This window comes from Macrosteles quadrilineatus, unplaced genomic scaffold, assembly GCF_028750875.1.
Source record: "Macrosteles quadrilineatus isolate MER2022 unplaced genomic scaffold, UCM_ALF_1.0 Scaffold_5__1_contigs__length_97177068, whole genome shotgun sequence".
NCBI classification, from domain to species: Eukaryota; Metazoa; Arthropoda; class Insecta; order Hemiptera; family Cicadellidae; genus Macrosteles; species Macrosteles quadrilineatus.
Window position 1 is genome coordinate 50,172,103 of NW_026542598.1, and position 20,782 is coordinate 50,192,884.

Below are 20,782 nucleotides of genomic sequence, written 5' to 3' on the forward strand. Positions count from 1 at the left end.
CTGTTTTGTCCAATATGGCTACCAGATCAATTTCACTCTCAAACTTCAACAAATCAACCCTTCTCATACAAAATTCTTTTGAAAAGATTCTCAAATCTGTACAAGAGCTTGAAACACTTTCCCCCTCAATCTTGTCAGTGATACAAATCAGAACTTTAAACAACTTCTCGAACCAGTTAGAAAAGAAACATGAAGCCTATGAAAATTACCTGGAAAGAGCCTTGGAACATATATCAGAAGAATTAGATTTGGATGCAGTAAGTGACACTGAAGACAAACTGCGACTGCTATTCGTCGAAGCCAAGTCTCGGATTGAAGCCCTTCTCCAACAGCAGCCGCAAGATGTTCCAGAAGAAAGTAAAGATTCAACAAGAATTAGTGACATCTCAGCTTCATCATCTGCTCATGTAAGACTCCCAAAACTAGACCTCATCACGTTTGATGGTTCTCCTCTACAGTGGGTAAGTTTCATCAACTTATTTGACACTAGCATCCATCTGAATGAAAGCATTTCAAACGTCACTAAATTTCAATATCTTCTCAGCGTGCTCAAAAATGAACCACTAAATCTCGTAAAAGCTTTCAGTATCACTTCAGCCAATTACTCAATTGCCTATCAGCTCCTCAGAGACAGATACCACAACACCCGAAGGTTAACTACACTTCACCTCAACAAACTGATCGACCTACCGGACATTTCCTCTACCTCAAACAAATGTCTCAGAACGTTCCTCAACTTGTTTTATGAACACACAGAAGCACTTAAAGCTCTTGACTGTGACATTACTTCTAACTCTAACCCTCTGTTGTCCACCATACTCTTACGAAAACTAGACAATGACCTTCTAAAACAACTAGAGGCTTTTAGAATTAATATAAAATGCGAAACACATTCTCTACCAGAAGTAGTCGAAATAGTCAAGTTTCTTAATCAAGAGTGTAACCAAATGGAAGACGCTGTGTTACATACCAAGTTTGCTCAAAGTACGAACAACCACAATTCAAATTTTAAACCCAAATCTTTCACATCCAAGCCCTCTTTCATTCAAGCTCAGAAAGTTACAATGGTCTCTACTCCAACTCCATCAAATCAAGACAACTCAAAAAATCCTTTCTCATTTCCCTGCTTTGTCTGCTCATCAACTGGCCACAAGGTTTATGCTTGTCCTAGCTTTCTCTCTCTTTCTTCAAATGAACGTTTTAAAACCGTAAAGGACAACAACAGATGTGTCTCTTGCCTCGGAAAACATGATGTTAAAACATGTAATTCTAAAGCATCTTGCTTCAAATGCCACAAACGTCATCACACCTTACTTCATTTTGAACATGACAAGACATCTCAAGGTTCTACATCATCACAACCATCAACCACTCATGTTTCGAATGAAAAACCTACCGTATCTCTTTGCTCACAGGAAGCCAGTCCTGCTAATCAAATCCCTAAAACTGTAATTTTAGGCACAACACTGGTTAAAGTTACTGCTCAAAATAACGTTTCTCATGTGTTCAGAGCATTGATTGATAGTGGCAGCATGTGTGATTTTATTAGTGAAAAAGCTGCTCAACTACTGAATGCACCTCGTTTCAAATCCAACTTACAAGTAGTTGGTCTTTCTCAATCTCCAACTCTCACAAAGGGTATTGTGAACCTCACTGTTAACACACTGGCAGGAAAATTAGTTGCATCCAACCATGAAGTGCACATACTTGATAAAATATCTGTCAATCTCCCTAGATCTCAAATATCACAAAGAGTTCTATTGAAAGTAAAACCTTACCCCCTTGCTGATCCCAGCTTCCACTTATCAGGGCCCATTGACATGCTGATCGGAGCTTCTCTCTTCCCTCTTCTTTTAACGAATGAAAACTATTCTCTCGGCCCTAACATGCCTAACATGATGGGAACTCACTTTGGCTTTGTTGTTATGGGGAATGCACCTTGTTCAACCGATTCCCAGCCTGCCAACACTCCATCCATCTCTCTGCTCTCAACGGTTGACAACGAATTGCATAACTCTCTACAGAAATTTTGGAAATTAGAGGAATTATCTGTACCCTCAAAGATATCGGTTGAAGAGCAACAGTGTGAAGATGTGTTTAAAGCTACCCACTCTAGGGACGAAAATGGCCGTTATTTAGTTCAGCTACCATTTAAAGAAAATCATCCACCTTTAGGATCTTCCAAACTCATCGCAGAACGACGTTTTCACTCACTTGAACGACGTTTTACACTCTCTCCTGATTTGTATAAAGCTTACTCTGACAATATAAATGAACACATCTCTCAAGGTCATATGGTAAAACTACCTCATCTAGATATCAACTCTCCTCACTATTTCTTGCCACACCATGCAGTTGTGAAACCATCCAGTACCTCAACTAAACTCCGAATCGTTTATGATGCAAGCTGCAAAACCAGCTCTGGAATTTCCCTCAATGAATCTCTCATGACCGGCCCTAAATTACAGACCAACATTTGTGATATATTGCTACATTTCAGAATACACAATATCGTTTTCACTTGCGATATTCGCCAAATGTATCTTCAAATCTTAATCAAACCTTCCGATCAACTGTTCCAACTCGTCTTGTGGCGTGACAATCCCTCTGAAGATATATCCACATACAAACTCACTCGAGTGACTTTTGGAGTAAATAGCTCACCCTACTTAGCGATTCGTACCCTCCACCAGTTAGCTGAAGACGAAGGTAAAGACTTCCCTGAAGCAGCAAATGTCTAGCGCACTCAGACTTACGTAGACGACATTGTAACTGGAGCAGACACGGTAGATGAAGCAAAGAACCTTCAAAATCAACTCATTCAACTACTCAACCGTGGACACTTTGAACTTCGAAAATGGACTTCAAATTCTCCCGAGCTTCTTCAGTCTCTTCCAGACACTCATAAAGACTCTCCAGTCTTTCTTGAAAATACACCTGATCCCCATTTCTCAATTCTTGGCCTACACTGGTCTCCAGACTCGGACAATTTTTCATTTCATCTCAACCTACCGCCAAAAACACTAACTAAACGTCACGTTCTCAGTCTAGTCGCTAAAATATACGATCCTTGTGGATTTCTTAGCCCATGTACTATGACAGCGAAATGTTTTATTCAACTTCTCTGGACGACCGGTCTACAATGGGATGAACCTCTCACTCCAGAACTTAGTGCAATTTGGAGTAACTTTATCTCAGCGATACCAGCACTTGCAGACATTCAGATCCCTAGAGCATTGAAAATCTCTCCAAATTCTAGTGTTGAACTTCACGGCTTCTCAGACGCCTCTGAACGTGGGTTTTCAGCTGTTGTCTATGTACGATGTTCCCAACCCAACGGAGAAGTGACTACACGTATGGTTTTATCTAAAACTAGAGTCGCCCCTCTCAAGAAGGTGACTCTTCCACGATTAGAACTCTGCGCTGCCCACTTATTAGCTCAACTCGTAAACTTCTGTTGTTCTTCATTCAAACCCTTAATTTCACTCAACCAATGTTATTTGTGGTGTGATTCTTCAGTAACCTTGACATGGCTTCAAACTCCATCTTACAGGCTGAAAACATTCGTGGCTAACAGAGTCGCCCAAACACAAGAACTTGTCCCCTATCACTGTTGGCGTTACATCCCTAGCAAGGAAAACCCTGCTGATTGTGCTTCAAGAGGTATTCTAGCCACTGAGCTTGTGTCTCACCCCCTTTGGTGGTCAGGGCCTTCTTGGCTTTCTCTTCCCCCTTCAAACTGGCCTGATGTAACTTTTTCACCTACAGATATCTCAACATTAGATGAAGTAAAACACACTCCTCTAACTGTACTTGTGTCAACTACCACTGAATCTACGCTGACCAATCTTCTCATTAAATATTCTTCATGGGAACGACTTCTTAGGATTTTTGCTTACGTCCTTCGTTTCATACACAACTGTAAAGGTTCTGAAAAACGCCAAGGTTTCATCTCAACACAGGAACTGAAAGACACAAAATATCACATTTTTAAACTTGTACAAAAAGAAGTATTCACAGAAGAAATCAACTGCCTCAAACGGAAATCATTTTGCTCCACTCGTTTACAACGTCTTTCACCTTTCATTGACTCATTTGGATTATTGCGTGTTGGAGGACGTCTTTCTCAGACATCACTTCCTGAAGATGCTCGACATCCCATTATTCTGCCAAAAAAGCATCATGTGGTAAATCTTCTCATTGACCACTACCATATCTACAATCTTCATTCAGGCCCTCAGCTTACTCAAGCATTACTTTACAAACATGTTTGGATACTGTCTGCCCGTTGTGCCATACGCTCTCGTATCCATAAATGTGTCAGATGTTTCAAAGTCAAACCTAGAAATGTGTGTCCTCTCATGGCTGATCTCCCTCAGTCTCGTGTAACTCCTGCTCGACCTTTCCTCCACACCGGCATAGATTATGCAGGACCTTTTACTGTAAAAATCTTCAACCTCAAGGCAGTGAGACACATAAAGTCATACTTTTGTACTTTCATCTGCCTCGTCACGAAAGCTGTACATTTGGAAGTAGTAACAGACCTAACGACTGAATCTTTCATTGCTGCAATGACTCGATTTGTATCTCGCAGAGGACATTCTTCCGACATTTACTCGGATTGTGGGTCCAACTTCATTGGTGCTGACTCTACCCTACGCAAGATTGTTGAAAAATCTCTTTATTGTCAAGACTCCAAACGGAAGATTCAACGATTCTCTTCACTTAAAGGCATCAATTTTCATTTTAATCCACCAGCCGCTCCGCATCAAGGAGGATTGTGGGAATCGTCTGTAAAGAATGTGAAACATCATCTCCGTCGAGTAATGGGAAACTCAGTCTTAACACTCATTGAATTCATCACATTGTTGACCCAAATCGAAGCAATGCTCAATTCCCGACCACTGACACCTCTTTCAAATGATCCTTCGGATCTCGCAGCACTGACTCCCGGACACTTCCTGATTGGTGCACCCCTCACAGCAGTACCTGAACCTAATCTCCTGACAGTTCCTGAAAACCGTCTCAAGCAATGGCAGCTAGTTCAAGCATTTCATCAACGCATATGGCATAGATGGCACCTAGAATACTTAAACAACTTGCAACAACGTACCAAGTGGACTCGGAAATCAAAAAATCTTGAAGTGGGTGACCTTGTTCTGGTACATATGGACTCACCACCTCTCTCGTGGCCTCTCGCTCGAATTACAGCAGTTCATCCAGGGGCTGATGGGGTTGTGCGAGTGATAGACTTAAAAACATCAAGTGGCAACCTCAGAAGATCTGCCCACAAAGTGTTTCCCCTGCCAACTGTGGATTCGTGAACTGTTTTTGTTGAATCCACTGGGGATTCAAGGCCCCCGGTATGTTCAGTAAACTTTAACCATTCATATTATTTAACACTCTATGTTTTATTTAATGTACATCTCTTTTCCTTGCAACTAACATGTATTCTTAATCAAATTAAATTATTCTCTATTGCTAACACATGTTGTGTATCAAAAAGTAAATAAAACAGTGCTTGTTCTCCTATCCCAAAAGTGTGTTCATTTTTTTCTCCTCTTATAATCTCCATTTAATTTCATTCTCTACAAAACATTCAACCCCTCCAGATTTACGCTACGTAATTTTCCGCAGCGGAAAATAACGCACCGCACGGCGAAAGTTCCGCAGTCTGCGGAACCATAGCTTAAGTTGAACCACGGCCACCTTTAACTACAGGCCGTGGCCTGGTAGAATTGGCAAGTAGTGTATTTTAGTAGGGGTTATATTATCTGTGATTTTAGCCAGACATGGCAGACAGGTGACACCAGCTCATTAATTCATTCATTATTAATTTAAATTTAAAGTTATGAAGATAGATTTATTAAAAGATTGGAAATAAAACACATAAGAATTGAAAACCAAAACAATATTTTGATTTAAAATATATTGTTGTACCTACATTTAAAGCTGAGTCAATATTTTCATAGACCAGTAACCAAGGTTTCGTAAAACATAAACAAATACCTTTAGCTGCCTCCAAACAAAACAGCTGTTACAACACTACTTGCGAAGTTGCCACTTCGAAGGCCGCGGCCTGGAGTTAAAGGTGGCCATAGTTGAACTAAATGACAAGAGAGAGCCGAAGGATTAGTAACAATGATAACAGGCTCAGTCCACTGTAAAATGTATAGATTGGTTTTGTATATACTTTTGTAGATCAACATAGTCTTTCCTGTAGCAACTGAACAATAAGAATGGTGATTTTAGGACAAGTTGCACATAGGACAAACATATGTTTAAGTTGATTTGTGGATATGCAACAGGTCAAAACCATCCTTCATCCTGCACCAAAGTCTGAGACGCTAACCACAAGGCTAGCAATACACCCTATCACTCTTGGGTTACCCATAGTTTCAAATATGGCATCCAAAGCACATATATGGATTTGGACTGCTTTCCCTAAAAGCATTTGGTAACCTCCTCCTGAAACTCTTCTTCAAGTAAAAAATGCCACTACTGGCGTGACAAAAAATAATTTAGGGGTAAACAAATCCTTTTCCAACTAAAAGTTAATATATTTAGGATAAATGTTGTTAACATACAGGTGCTGTTAGTTAGTTATATAAGCATGCATATAAGCATAATAAACATGCATTGCTTTACATTGCTTTAGTGAAGAGTGCAAGAAGAAGTTTGGCATGTTTATTTATTATTTATTATCTGTTTGACGTAGCCTATTGTTTGTATATAACTGAATGGCCAATAAAATCATTTGAATCATTTGAATCATTAGGTAAAGGTATTGTGTCAAGCTGCCTGTCACAGACACAAAACCAATTTGCGTTAAAAAAAATTACAGTATACGCTTTTTATTTTTTAGATATGCACACCTTGAAGTAAATACATATAAAATTATTGAAAAAGTATTTTTCAACGATAGTAGTAACACAGTCTCATGAGTGGAGCGGTTATTAATGCTTTCGTGTGAACAAAAAAAAATTGAAAAGTGATAACTAACTAAATGAAAATACGTAAAGTGTATAAAACCAATGGAATGCTTTGTTGTTTTCTGTCAGTAATAACACCTAATGGCTTTCATAATCGACAAAAACTAAACTTGAAAATTGCCCTTTACACCTTCATATAGTACGATGATTTTGCGAATCTGAGGTCTTTGTAAATTTCAATGAACTTTGGACGGCCGTGAAGATAGCTGTCACCAGCTGTCGCCTAGCAGTTGCGGCGGCTCCCCCACTCCTTCACCCTGGCCACAAGATAGATAGTCTGTTATTTATGAGAATAGACCACGAACCTCACCTTGCTACTGATTGATTGCACCTACTGTTATTACACATTGTACAAGTATACAGGATAGTTCTTATAAAAAAATATGTAAATTTAAAAAGTGAAGGATCTTTAGGAAAAAATGCTGTTAAAAGAACACAAATACAGTGGTTTATTATTTAATTACACTATGACCAACATTCATAATTTTCTTACCTTGGCCCTGTTTGATTGAACAAAATTGGATTACTGATTACTGATTATACTAGTATATATGGTTGCTTTTAATAATAAAATATAATAATTGGAATAAAAGTGTAGGATGTTGGCGTAAAATGGCACCAAAACCACGAAAATGGTCAAATAATGTGACACATTCACAAATTATTTTTACCATTACCCCGAATGATTGCACCAAATTTTATTACTGATTGTACAAGTATATATGGTTGCTTTTAATAATATAATATAATAATTGAAATAAAAGTGTAGGATGTTGGCGTAAAATGGCACCAAAGTCATGAAAATGGTTAAATAATGTTATACATTTAAGATTTTTTCTTACCATGACCCAGATTGATTGCACCAAATTTTATTACTGATTAAACTAGTATATGTGGTTGCTTTTTATAATAAAATATAATAATTGGAATAAAAGTGTAGGATGATGGCGTAAAATGGCACCAAAACCACGAAAATGGTCAAATAATGTGACACATTCACAAATTATTTTTACCATTACCCCGAATGATTGCACCAAATTTTATTACTGATTGTACAAGTATATATGGTTGCTTTTAATAATAAAATATAATAATAGAAATAAAATTGTAGGATGTTGGCGTAAAATGGCACCAAAACCACGTAAATGGTTAAATAATGTTATACATTTAAGATTTTTTCTTATAATGACCCTGAATGATTGCACCAAATTTTATTATTGATTGTACTAGTATAGATGATTGCTTTTAATAATAAAATATAATAATTGCAATAAAATAAAAGGATGTTGGCGTGAAATGGCACCAAAACCACGTAAATGGTTAAATAATGTTATACATTTAAGATTTTTTCTTACCATGACCCAGATTGATTGCACCAAATTTTATTACTGATTATACTAGTATATATGGTTGCTTTTAATAATAAAATATAATAATTGGAATAAAAGTGTAGGATGTTGGCATAAAATGGCACCAAAACCACAAAAATGGTCAAATAATGTGACACATTCACAAATTATTTTTACCATTACCCCGAATGATTGCACCAAATATTATTATTGATTGTACTAGTATAGATGATTGCTTTTAATAATAAAACATAATAATTGAAATAAAAGTGTAGGATGTTCGCGTAAAATGGCAACAAAGTCACGAAAATAGTTAAATTAAATGTTATACATTTAAGATTTTTTCTAACCATGACTCCGAATGATTGCACCAAATTTTATTACTGATTGTACAAGTATATATGGTTGCTTTTAATAATATAATATAATAATTGAAATAAAAGTGTAGGATTTTGGCGTAAAATGGCACCAAAGTCATGAAAATGGTTAAATAATGTTATACATTTAAGATTTTTTCTTACCATGACCCAGATTGATTGCACCAAATTTTATTATTGATAGTACTAGGATAGATGATTACTTTTAATAATAAAATATAATAATTGAAATAAAAGTGTAGGATGTTGGCGTAAAATGGCACCGAAACCACGAAAATGGTCAAATAATGTGACACATTCACAAATTATTTTTACCATTACCCCGAATGATTGCAACAAATTTTATTATTGATTGTACTAGAATAGATGATTGCTTTTAATAATAAAATATAATAATTGAAATAAAAATGTAGGATGTTGGCGTAAAATGGCAACAAAGTCACGAAAATAGTTAAATTAAATGTTATACATTTAAGATTTTTTCTAACCATGACCCCGAATGATTGCACCAAATTTTATTACTGATTGTACAAGTATATATGGTTGCTTATAATAATAAAATATAATAAAATGAATAAAAGTGTAGGATGTTGGCGTAAAATGGCACCGAAACCACGAAAATGGTCAGATAATGTGACACATTCACAAATTATTTTTACCATTACCCCGAATGATTGCACCAAATTTTATTACTGATTGTACAAGAATATATGGTTGCTTTTAATAATAAAATATAATAATTGAAATAAAATTGTAGGATGTTGGCGTAAAATGGCAACAAAACCACGTAAATGGTTAAATAATGTTATACATTTAAGATTTATTCTTACCATGACCCCGAATGATTGCACCAAATTTTATTACTGATTATACTAGTATATATGGTTGCTTTTAATAATAAAATATAATAATTGAAATAAAAGTGTAGGATGTTGGCGTAAAATGGCACCAAACTCACGAAAATGGTCAAATAATGTTATACTTTTAAGATTTTTTCTTACCATGACCCAGATTGATTGCACCAAATTTTATTACTGATTATACTAGTATATATGGTTGCTTTTAATAATAAAATATAATAATTGAAATAAAAGTGTAGGATGTTGGCGTAAAATGGCACCAAAGTCACGAAAATGGTCAAATAATGTTATACATTTAAGATTTTTTCTTACCATGACCCAGATTGATTGCACCAAATTTTATTACTGATTATACTAGTATATATGGTTGCTTTTAATAATAAAATATAATAATTGGAATAAAAGTGTAGGATGTTGGCATAAAATGGCACCAAAACCACAAAAATGGTCAAATAATGTGACACATTCACAAATTATTTTTACCATTACCCCGAATGATTGCACCAAATATTATTATTGATTGTACTAGTATAGATGATTGCTTTTAATAATAAAACATAATAATTGAAATAAAAGTGTAGGATGTTCGCGTAAAATGGCAACAAAGTCACGAAAATAGTTAAATTAAATGTTATACATTTAAGATTTTTTCTAACCATGACTCCGAATGATTGCACCAAATTTTATTACTGATTGTACAAGTATATATGGTTGCTTTTAATAATATAATATAATAATTGAAATAAAAGTGTAGGATGTTGGCGTAAAATGGCACCAAAGTCATGAAAATGGTTAAATAATGTTATACATTTAAGATTTTTTCTTACCATGACCCAGATTGATTGCACCAAATTTTATTATTGATAGTACTAGGATAGATGATTACTTTTAATAATAAAATATAATAATTGAAATAAAAGTGTAGGATGTTGGCGTAAAATGGCACCGAAACCACGAAAATGGTCAAATAATGTGACACATTCACAAATTATTTTTACCATTACCCCGAATGATTGCACCAAATTTTATTATTGATTGTACTAGAATAGATGATTGCTTTTAATAATAAAATATAATAATTGAAATAAAAATGTAGGATGTTGGCGTAAAATGGCAACAAAGTCACGAAAATAGTTAAATTAAATGTTATACATTTAAGATTTTTTCTAACCATGACCCCGAATGATTGCACCAAATTTTATTACTGATTGTACAAGTATATATGGTTGCTTATAATAATAAAATATAATAAAATGAATAAAAGTGTAGGATGTTGGCGTAAAATGGCACCGAAACCACGAAAATGGTCAAATAATGTGACACATTCACAAATTATTTTTACCATTACCCCGAATGATTGCACCAAATTTTATTACTGATTGTACAAGTATATATGGTTGCTTTTAATAATAAAATATAATAATTGAAATAGAATTGTAGGATGTTGGCGTAAAATGGCAACAAAACCACGTAAATGGTTAAATAATGTTATACATTTAAGATTTATTCTTACCATGACCCCGAATGATTGCACCAAATTTTATTACTGATTATACTAGTATATATGGTTGCTTTTAATAATAAAATATAATAATTGAAATAAAAGTGTAGGATGTTGGCGTAAAATGGCACCAAACTCACGAAAATGGTCAAATAATGTTATACTTTTAAGATTTTTTCTTACCATGACCCAGATTGATTGCACCAAATTTTATTACTGATTATACTAGTATATATGGTTGCTTTTAATAATAAAATATAATAATTGAAATAAAAGTGTAGGATGTTGGCGTAAAATGGCACCAAAGTCACGAAAATGGTCAAATAATGTTATACATTTAAGATTTTTTCTTACCATGACCCAGATTGATTGCACCAAATTTTATTACTGATTATACTAGTATATATGGTTGCTTTTAATAATAAAATATAATAATTGAAATAAAAGTGTAGGATGTTTGCGTAAAATGGCGCCAAAGTCATGAAAATGGTCAAATAATGTTATGTATTTAAGATTTTTTCTTACCATGACCCAGATTGATTGCACCAAATTTTATTACTGATTGTACAAGTATAGATGATTGCTTTTAATAATAAAATATAATAATTGGAATAAAAGTGTAGGATGATGGCGTAAAATGGCACCAAAACCACGAAAATGGTCAAATAATGTGACACATTCACAAATTATTTTTACCATTACCCCGAATGATTGCACCAAATTTTATTACTGATTGTACAAGTATATATGGTTGCTTTTAATAATAAAATATAATAATAGAAATAAAATTGTAGGATGTTGGCGTAAAATGGCACCAAAACCACGTAAATGGTTAAATAATGTTATACATTTAAGATTTTTTCTTATAATGACCCTGAATGATTGCACCAAATTTTATTATTGATTGTACTAGTATAGATGATTGCTTTTAATAATAAAATATAATAATTGCAATAAAATAAAAGGATGTTGGCGTAAAATGGCACCAAAACCACGTAAATGGTTAAATAATGTTATACATTTAAGATTTTTTCTTACCATGACCCAGATTGATTGCACCAAATTTTATTACTGATTATACTAGTATATATGGTTGCTTTTAATAATAAAATATAATAATTGGAATAAAAGTGTAGGATGTTGGCATAAAATGGCACCAAAACCACAAAAATGGTCAAATAATGTGACACATTCACAAATTATTTTTACCATTACCCCGAATGATTGCACTAAATATTATTATTGATTGTACTAGTATAGATGATTGCTTTTAATAATAAAACATAATAATTGAAATAAAAGTGTAGGATGTTGGCGTAAAATGGCAACAAAGTCACGAAAATAGTTAAATTAAATGTTATACATTTAAGATTTTTTCTAACCATGACCCCGAATGATTGCACCAAATTTTATTACTGATTGTACAAGTATATATGGTTGCTTTTAATAATAAAATATAATAATTGAAATAAAAGTGTAGGATGTTGGCGTAAAATGGCACCAAAACCACGAAAATGGTCAAATAATGAGACACATTCACAAATTATTTTTACCATTACCCCGAATGATTGCACCAAATTTTATTACTGATTGTACAAGTATATATGATTGCTTTTAATAATAAAATATTATAATTGAAATAAAAGTGTAGGATGTTGGCGTAAAATGGCACCGAAACCACTAAAATGGTCAAATAATGTGACACATTCACAAATTATTTTTACCATTACCCCGAATGATTGCACCAAATTTTATTATTGATTGTACTAGTATAGATGATTGCTTTTAATAATAAAATATAATAATTAAAATAAAAGTGTAGGATGTTGGCGTAAAATGGCACCGAAACCACGAAAATGGTCAAATAATGTGACACATTCACAAATTATTTTTATTATGGCCTTGATTGATTGCACCAAATTTTATTAATGATTATACTTGTATAAATGATTGCTTTGAATTAAAAAAAATATATATAAATATATGCTGCGGGGTGGGGACCGCGTCATGTTGCATATTTTTTTAAATGCAACAGAACCCTGCATTACAGCCCAAAAGCATTTTTCAAATTACACATTTATCAATTAATTTTTTTTTAAACAAAATTATAGAGATTGGTTGAAATTCATTAATTAATTCAAATAATTTTTTGAGATTGTAATTTTGTTTAATGCTTTTGAGCTGCCCTCTGCATTATGTGCTTCTGCGGGATATTTACCAATATTTACATTTTCTTTGCTGTTATATCATTATTTCATCATCGAGTGGTGATGTTGCAGCATCTGAAACATAACTAAAGTATCTTTGATTATAATATACTATTTGTAAAAATCTAATTAAATAAGGTGTTTTTATAAGTATACACAGTTAAATTATTGTTTTCTTAATACAGTCTGTCAGAATGAATTATTATTGTATTCCGTGATACTTCGGACCATGACCAACAGGCGGCTGGTAGCCCTGCTGAACACAGGGCCGTCGATGCTCTGTCCCTGCATGGTGCATAGCCCCAAGAGCACGGAGTCTTAACAGACCATGTGAATTAATCCCTTTTCAAAAAATTTGGGATTATAATTTGTTCTAACTATCAAACCTAAATAAAGATATAACATGTGTTTGTAAAAGTAAGTATGTACAACACCGGGGACTTTTAATGAGGCAGACCCCCTATCGTACTGCCAAGCACCTGATATGAAACTAAACCATACCTACCAATAGGCTATCATGAATTGCTGGTTTCTTTTATTGAACCAGCCAAAGCTGTAGCATTAGTCATGAAATAAATAGGAAATTATTAAGAAATCAAATGATAAGCCCAAGGCACTTAAATAATTGTTCCTAAAGAGATTTTATGTATCGTCGTTGATGATGTCATCTCAATGATCGCAGAATATGCATAAATACGTAGTTCTTCCTTTCATATTGAATCTGTTATGCTATTATCCGATGTATTATCTTACTATTTCACCATCAACACCACTACAGCCCGGTTGCTTGGGTGTTGTGGTCTTGTTTGCAACACTGCAATTTGACTAATTAATAAGATGACTATGTTTGTGTAAATATGCAGTTCTTTCTTTCGTCGTGAATCCATATTGCTGTTGTCCGATTTATTACAAAACTATTACACCATCAACACCACTACAGCCCGGTCGCTTGGGTGTTATGGTTGTATTGGATATGTTGCAAATACATTAACCTATATCTTTCATTCGTTTCCGCTATGTGTTTCGTCCTCTAGTTTGCAAAATATGCATAAATATGTCGTACTTCTTCTTTTCAAAACTTCATAAGATAGTTTACATTCCATACACTCGTAATGAACCCATCTCCCACATTTGTTGCATTGGCACCACTGATTTCGACGAGCATCATAACCTTTTCCACAAGCAATGCAAATATTTTCTACATTCAAGGATTTTCTTAAACTTTTTTCTTGTAGGTACTTGCGAAAATCTATACTGGTAATGTCGGCTGTAATATCAACAATACGGTTACTTTTACTCAGTTCTTCAACGTAATAAACGACGTATACTCCACAGCTATGTCGATCTTTTTGTAAAGGGTATTTCACATCTATGTAACTTAGTTCATCTACGTTTATTGTCTCTTTAGTAGTTAGTTTGTTTCTAATTCTAAGAAATTCCTTAATCTTTTCACATTTTGTTCTATTTCTTGTCTTGTTATTGTCCATTGGGTCCATGTGAGTGATTTTCTTGTTTTTAAAGTCTATAACGTACAAAGAAAAATGGCGAGTTGTGTTGTATGGTATGAACACCATGCTTAATCTCTTAAAATCAGTCATTATTGGTTTGAAAACCGCTGTATATTTTGGTCTCCCTTCTTGAAGTACAAATGTGGCCTCTCCCACTGAGAAACAAAACTGCCCATCCTTGACAAACAAAGCGTTGCAATAATCTACTATCGTGGATGTTAACCAGTTGGTGCCTGATAGGGATGCGAAATCAATTTGGTATATTCGTTCTAAAAACTTTCCCATGTTTTTGTTTTTTATATGTCCTACAAACATTTTTTCGACAACTTCCTTACTTCTTAAATCCAATTTGTTTGTGTCTGGTAGATAGTGTTGTACCGAATCAATCAAGCAGTTACTCATTGTAGTTTTCAAAAGTCCTGTTTCCGGATTTCTTAATGTTTCCAAGCAGTTTTTCCGAAATTCACTAATATCTGTTTCTTCTATAGTTGCTTTACATATCAATCCATTTTCAACAATTTTCAACATGTAATAGAGTACAAATACTCCACAATTGTAGTCATCCCTTTGTTTAGGATACGATATTGAATCAGATTCGTCAGTCCAATTTGTCAGATCAATTTTCTTATCGGTTTTCGTTATAGAATTAATACTCTCGAACAGTTTCAAAATTTTTTGTAGGACATTCACATTCGTAACAATTTTGTTTTGCAAAGAATCGAAATGGTAAACTTTTTTCTCTTCTAGATTTGCTGCAATCAGACACCAATGGGAATCAATCATGGACGTTGAATATGGCATTAGATAATACGTGCTGTTTACTAACTTCTCAACTTCAATGAAACTCGTGTCATAAATTTTATCTCCTTTCACTATTCTCGTTCCAATATCAAAAGTCACATAAATGTATTTAAAGTTAGCACGTGTTGGCAGCATGTTTTCAGCTACGGCGTCCATTACCGCTCCTGTTACCCAGTTGCATTCTCTTAGCGATTCATAATCTTCTAACTGCAGTTCCAGTCGTAGTGGTCCATAGTGCCTAATTTTAAATTCTGTTGTTTTTTCTCCTGCTTTTTTGCATGCCTTAGAACCTGCCTTAGAATCTTCGATGTTAGTATCGTGTTTTGTAGTTTCAGTATCTGTACACAAAATCATTATTTCCTTGCTTTCTACATTCTTTTCATCGATTACTGCATTATTGATAACATTCAAATTCGTGCACTTAGGGAAGTAAGTAGTTTTTTTAATTTTCTTTTTCATCCATTTTTCTTCTACGTCTTCGTCAAATCCACTGATGATAGAAGATCTGCTGTCTATTTCGTCCATTGCCAATTTACGTTTAAACGTTTTATTTCTTTTTTTCTTGTTGCAAGCGGCCATCGGTATATTCAAATACATTTCCTTACATGTTGACATGATCCTTTCTTTAAGTTTTTCAATGAATCTTCCGACTTTAAGGTTGGTTAGTCCTTCTAAAATGCTCTCCTTGACTATTTTGAACCAGCCTTCTACGGGGGCGTTACTGAACCGTGTGATGTCACAAGTCTCTTGGTGTGAACGTCGTATGGCAAATCCTGACCACATAGGTGCATAAGTCATGTATTTAACTAAGAAGAGGTTCCAAAACTTTTCGCAGAATAGGTCGTTTTTGTTCAATTCATTCGTAGAGTCTGTAACGAAACCGTTGTCAATCTCATTGTCCATTTCATTTAAGTTGTGATTAAATTCTTCTTCGATAGCTTTCCCAATTCTATAAAACGGGCTGGATTTGTAAATGATCTGTTGGTTATCTAACGTACTGAAGTCTGCCGTTGAGTCTTTTCCTGTTTTTTCTAACATATCTAATGGCAACTCATATCCTTCAAACATCGATTTAGCCGTTAACAATTCCCTGTTTATGTTCCTGCTTTTTGTAATGACAATTAATCCTTTTACCTTTAATTTAAATTCTTCAAATGTCTTACAAGTTATTAACGAAGCAATACATCGCAGATAAAACTTCTTCGCGTCTTTTGTCATACCTAATCCAGCCAAATCTCCTGAAGCCATGTGCATAAAATGGCTGCAACACAAATGTACTGTTACTATTCCCTTAATTTTGAAGTCGGGCCTGGTGCACATTTTGTATATTTTTGTTAGATACGTGACTACTGACATCCTGTTCCACGCCAATATAACTGCCGGCAAAAGTGCTGTGCTGAAGTCGATGACAATATGTGTAAATATCGATCTTTTGACAAAATTCTTTTTCTGAAAGTGTACAAATTGCATGAAAAAAGATGTTATCGAAGCTACGTCATGTCTACAACTGATGAAATCTAGTATTGGCAACAGTTTTCCTGAAATGTTAACACATCCTGAATAGTAATATACCGTTTTCTTGTCTTTGTTCAAAGGTCTCACAACAGATCCTGTACTATCAATGTGCAAAACGCATCTTCTTGCACCTGATCCTAAACACGCAAGAAGAGTTTTTATTTGGATTTTGCTAAATAAGTATGCATGTAAAGGTTCGCCGACATTTTGTATGATCATCTCATCGTCTTTGTCGTCGATATTCTCGTTGCACGCAATATTTCTTTCGTTTCTTCCTACATCTCTGTCCTCTCTGAAGCGCAATAACAAATCTATACCATCGTCGTTGAACTTATCCATCATCTTGGCTGCTTCTGCTCTCGCTTGTCTCAAAACGTCTAGTGATCTAATATCTAATAAATTTCCTGAAAGAACTGTTTTCGCGTCAGCTTTTAATATTTTTTCGCTTCTATACGCTAGAGCCTTTTTCGTTGTTAGTACTTGTTTGGCTACGCTTCTTTCCAAACCACTGAGCCGTGATGACAACATTCCTTTGTGTTTCAGTTTTCCGTTAGCAGATATGCTCAATTTAGTGCCACCACTTGTTGGTGTCAAATCAAACCTAAATTGTCTGCAGCTGTCATGTTTGCATTGGCCGTAGTAGACTATAGCAGGTTCACCTTGTTTTACTTGTGAATTTCGCCTATGGGTTTTAAAATTTATCAGGCAGATTTTGAAAACTGGAGCTGCTACGAGCTTAATCAATTCTCTGATCATAAACCATGAATAGGTCCCTTCCTTACTTTTCACTTTACTCCAGTCCTCCGTTGTAATCCAAAACTCCCAAAATGCAATATCATGATCGTTGTCTTGTCCTTCATTTTGTATCGTTGTTCTGCGTTCATCCTCGTGTTCATGCGTCTTTCCACTTTCGTTTTTAGTTCCTACTTCCACATCGAAAGGGTCTAATTCCATAATTGAAGGTCCTTTACTATTGTCAATCAGTGGACTAAGTTCATGTGTTACATTGCTATAGGAATTTCCTTGGGACGGACGATGCTTTTGATTTTCCACATAACATTCTTCACTACCAATTGAATCAACCACCGGCACCACATCATTTCCGTATTCAATGCTATTCTCGATGGTTTGTTGCCCTTCGTATCTCTGTTCACTCAGTAGTAAGTTATTAGATTCGCCTGTTTCTATGTGCCTATTCGTATGCTGAAAGTTGTCTTGGTCGTTTTCTTGTTTCCCAACTATTATTTGATTTTCTTGTATTTCAACTTTTCCCCTCCCTTCCTTGAACGCCTTACAACCCTGGTTGATTTCTATCCCTTCAATACATGACATTTGATTTTCACTCTCATTGTTCGGAAACTTCCTGTCAGCGTCCACAACAGTTTTCATGTGTTGAGTCCATATGTATTTTGTCCGTCTGAAAGTTTTTTTATTTCTTGGCACTTTCAATATCTTACAGATGTCTACGAACAGAGGGGACTTATACGGTTCCAAATCAGTCATTGGTTTATTATAATTTCCTTCTTTCTTCAACTCCTCGATAACTGTCAAGATCTGTTCAATTGTGGGGGTCCTCTCGGTTACATTTTGTTTCTTTGTCATCTTAAAAATCCTGTTGCAATCCCGTGTTGTAATGGCTTTGACATCTAGTGAATTCCTACTACTATCGTTACCTACATTGGTTACCTTATCACAAGGTCCTGGGTTGGTTTCGATCCCACTAATCACTAGTAGCATCATGACGACCAACCCGTACCAAACGGCCGACTCTGATAGCGTGTCACCTGGAACATTATATCATTACTATCAGCCAGTGACATCTCGTGAAAAAGTCCGCGAAATTTAAATTAATTTAAAATTTTCTATTGATCTGAGTTAAGTTGGAAATTGTCCTTTTTTACGTGAAATTAATCAACTTATCAGTTAGGCTTGCTGCTACAGGGAGGGTAATATTTTTTTTTCATATTAATAGATTAGGATAACATAATTCAATTTGCCATGTTTTATTTGAATATGATCCATAAACATGCTATCTACAATAGTTGACATGTTCTCCCTATAAATAACATGTTAATGTAAAATTTTTGGGATTTTCTACGTAAACAGTAACCTAACAAAAACACTTCATGATACTAGAGTATTTGTATGTAAGCTCTTCAAAATGGTTTGAAAAGAAATAAGAAAATTGTATGTTTTGAAGGTCAACAAGAAAAAAAAATGTTTGTTGTGAAATGTTAATACTATAGTTAAGTAAGAAATAAATGTATTTTCAAAATTTTATCAAAATATTTTAATAAACAAGCAAACTACATAAGTTGACTTATTCTCCATATAACTAATTTACATTGAAGATTAAAATTGATTTTTTTTATTTTCTCCGTAGCAATTAGACGCATAATACCGCTTCAATATACTAAATTATTTGTTTTTTAAGCTTTACAAAATGGTTTGGAAAGAAATTCTGATACTTGGTGTAAAGCCGTCCATAAACCCCCGTTCCAAAACTCCAATCATGCTGGTTCGCTAACTCGTTATAATAAATGTGGGTTTACACGTTTGTACAAAATTTGATAAAAATCGGATAATATTTGCTCGGGTTATTGTGCTAACGGACAAACACAAACATCCACACACACACACACACATAATATGGTACTATACTAACCTACTAACTATACTACTATACTAACTTATGGTACTATGGTTTATTTTTTATTAATACATATTATGTATTAATAAGAAATAAACCATAGTACCCTTATTTAAATATTTTAAATGACTAATGCATTTAGACTCTTAGGTCATGTTCACAGTCACAATATTAAAAATCCCCCCGTCGCATCAAACCTGCAGACTAAGCGAATTTCCATTTCCCTGAATGGATTTACACTAAAATGTCTCCTTAAAAATATCACATCTATTCCCTATTTAAATAGAATCAGTTTAAAACATACGTAGGTTTGCTGCAACAGGGAGGGTAAAAGTGTTGTTATGTAAAATGTTAATAGTTAGTAAGAAATAAAAACATTTTCAAAATTTGGGCCAAATATGTTAATAAACAAGCTATCTACAACAGTTTACTTATTCTCCATAAGAATAACATGGGAATTGTAAATTTAAAATTTTTTGGAATTTTCTCCATAACCATTAGGCGCATTATAACGCTCCAATATAAAAAAATATTTGTTTTTTTAAGCTCTAAAAAGTAATTTAGAAAGAAATTGCAAAATTGTTTTGTTTTTTGGGTCAAAAATGGGAAAACCCCATTTTTACCCCATAAAAGCCCCATAAACCCCCGTTTCAATGGTCCGATCATGCTGGTTAGCGAACTCGTTCGAATAAACGTATGTTTACACGTTTGTACCAAATTTCATCAAAACCGGATCATTTCTGCTCGAGTTATCGTGCTAACGGACACATGAATAAATAAATAAATGTATAGGCCTACATGCATTTGAACGGATGGTGTTTTTGGTCTCTAAGAACCTCAAAACGAAAAAGTAAATCGGTCCCTGGTCCAGGTCTTACCATGAGCACTACGGTAATAGCTTATTCCCTATAGGAGAAATTCGCTAATATTCCCTATATGGGAAATTCGCTAATATTAAAAAATGTACTATGGTTTTTTTATTTAATAATATTAATTACTGTAGCCCTACATGTGAACAATAT

General features: G+C 34.3%; 2 protein-coding genes across 2 annotated transcripts; both read left to right on the forward strand.

Moving 5' to 3' along the window:
- Nucleotides 1-14: 14 nt before the first annotated feature.
- LOC128995588 (uncharacterized) lies at nucleotides 15-2,741 on the forward strand. The gene has a single exon (XM_054420605.1). It carries the CDS (start codon nucleotides 15-17, stop codon nucleotides 2,739-2,741), a length of 2,727 nt encoding a protein of 908 aa, XP_054276580.1.
- Nucleotides 2,742-3,095: 354 nt separating this feature from the next.
- Nucleotides 3,096-5,324, forward strand: LOC128995589 (uncharacterized). The gene has a single exon (XM_054420606.1). The coding sequence runs from the start codon at nucleotides 3,096-3,098 to the stop codon at nucleotides 5,322-5,324; it is 2,229 nt and encodes a 742-aa protein (XP_054276581.1).
- Nucleotides 5,325-20,782: the final 15,458 nt, after the last annotated feature.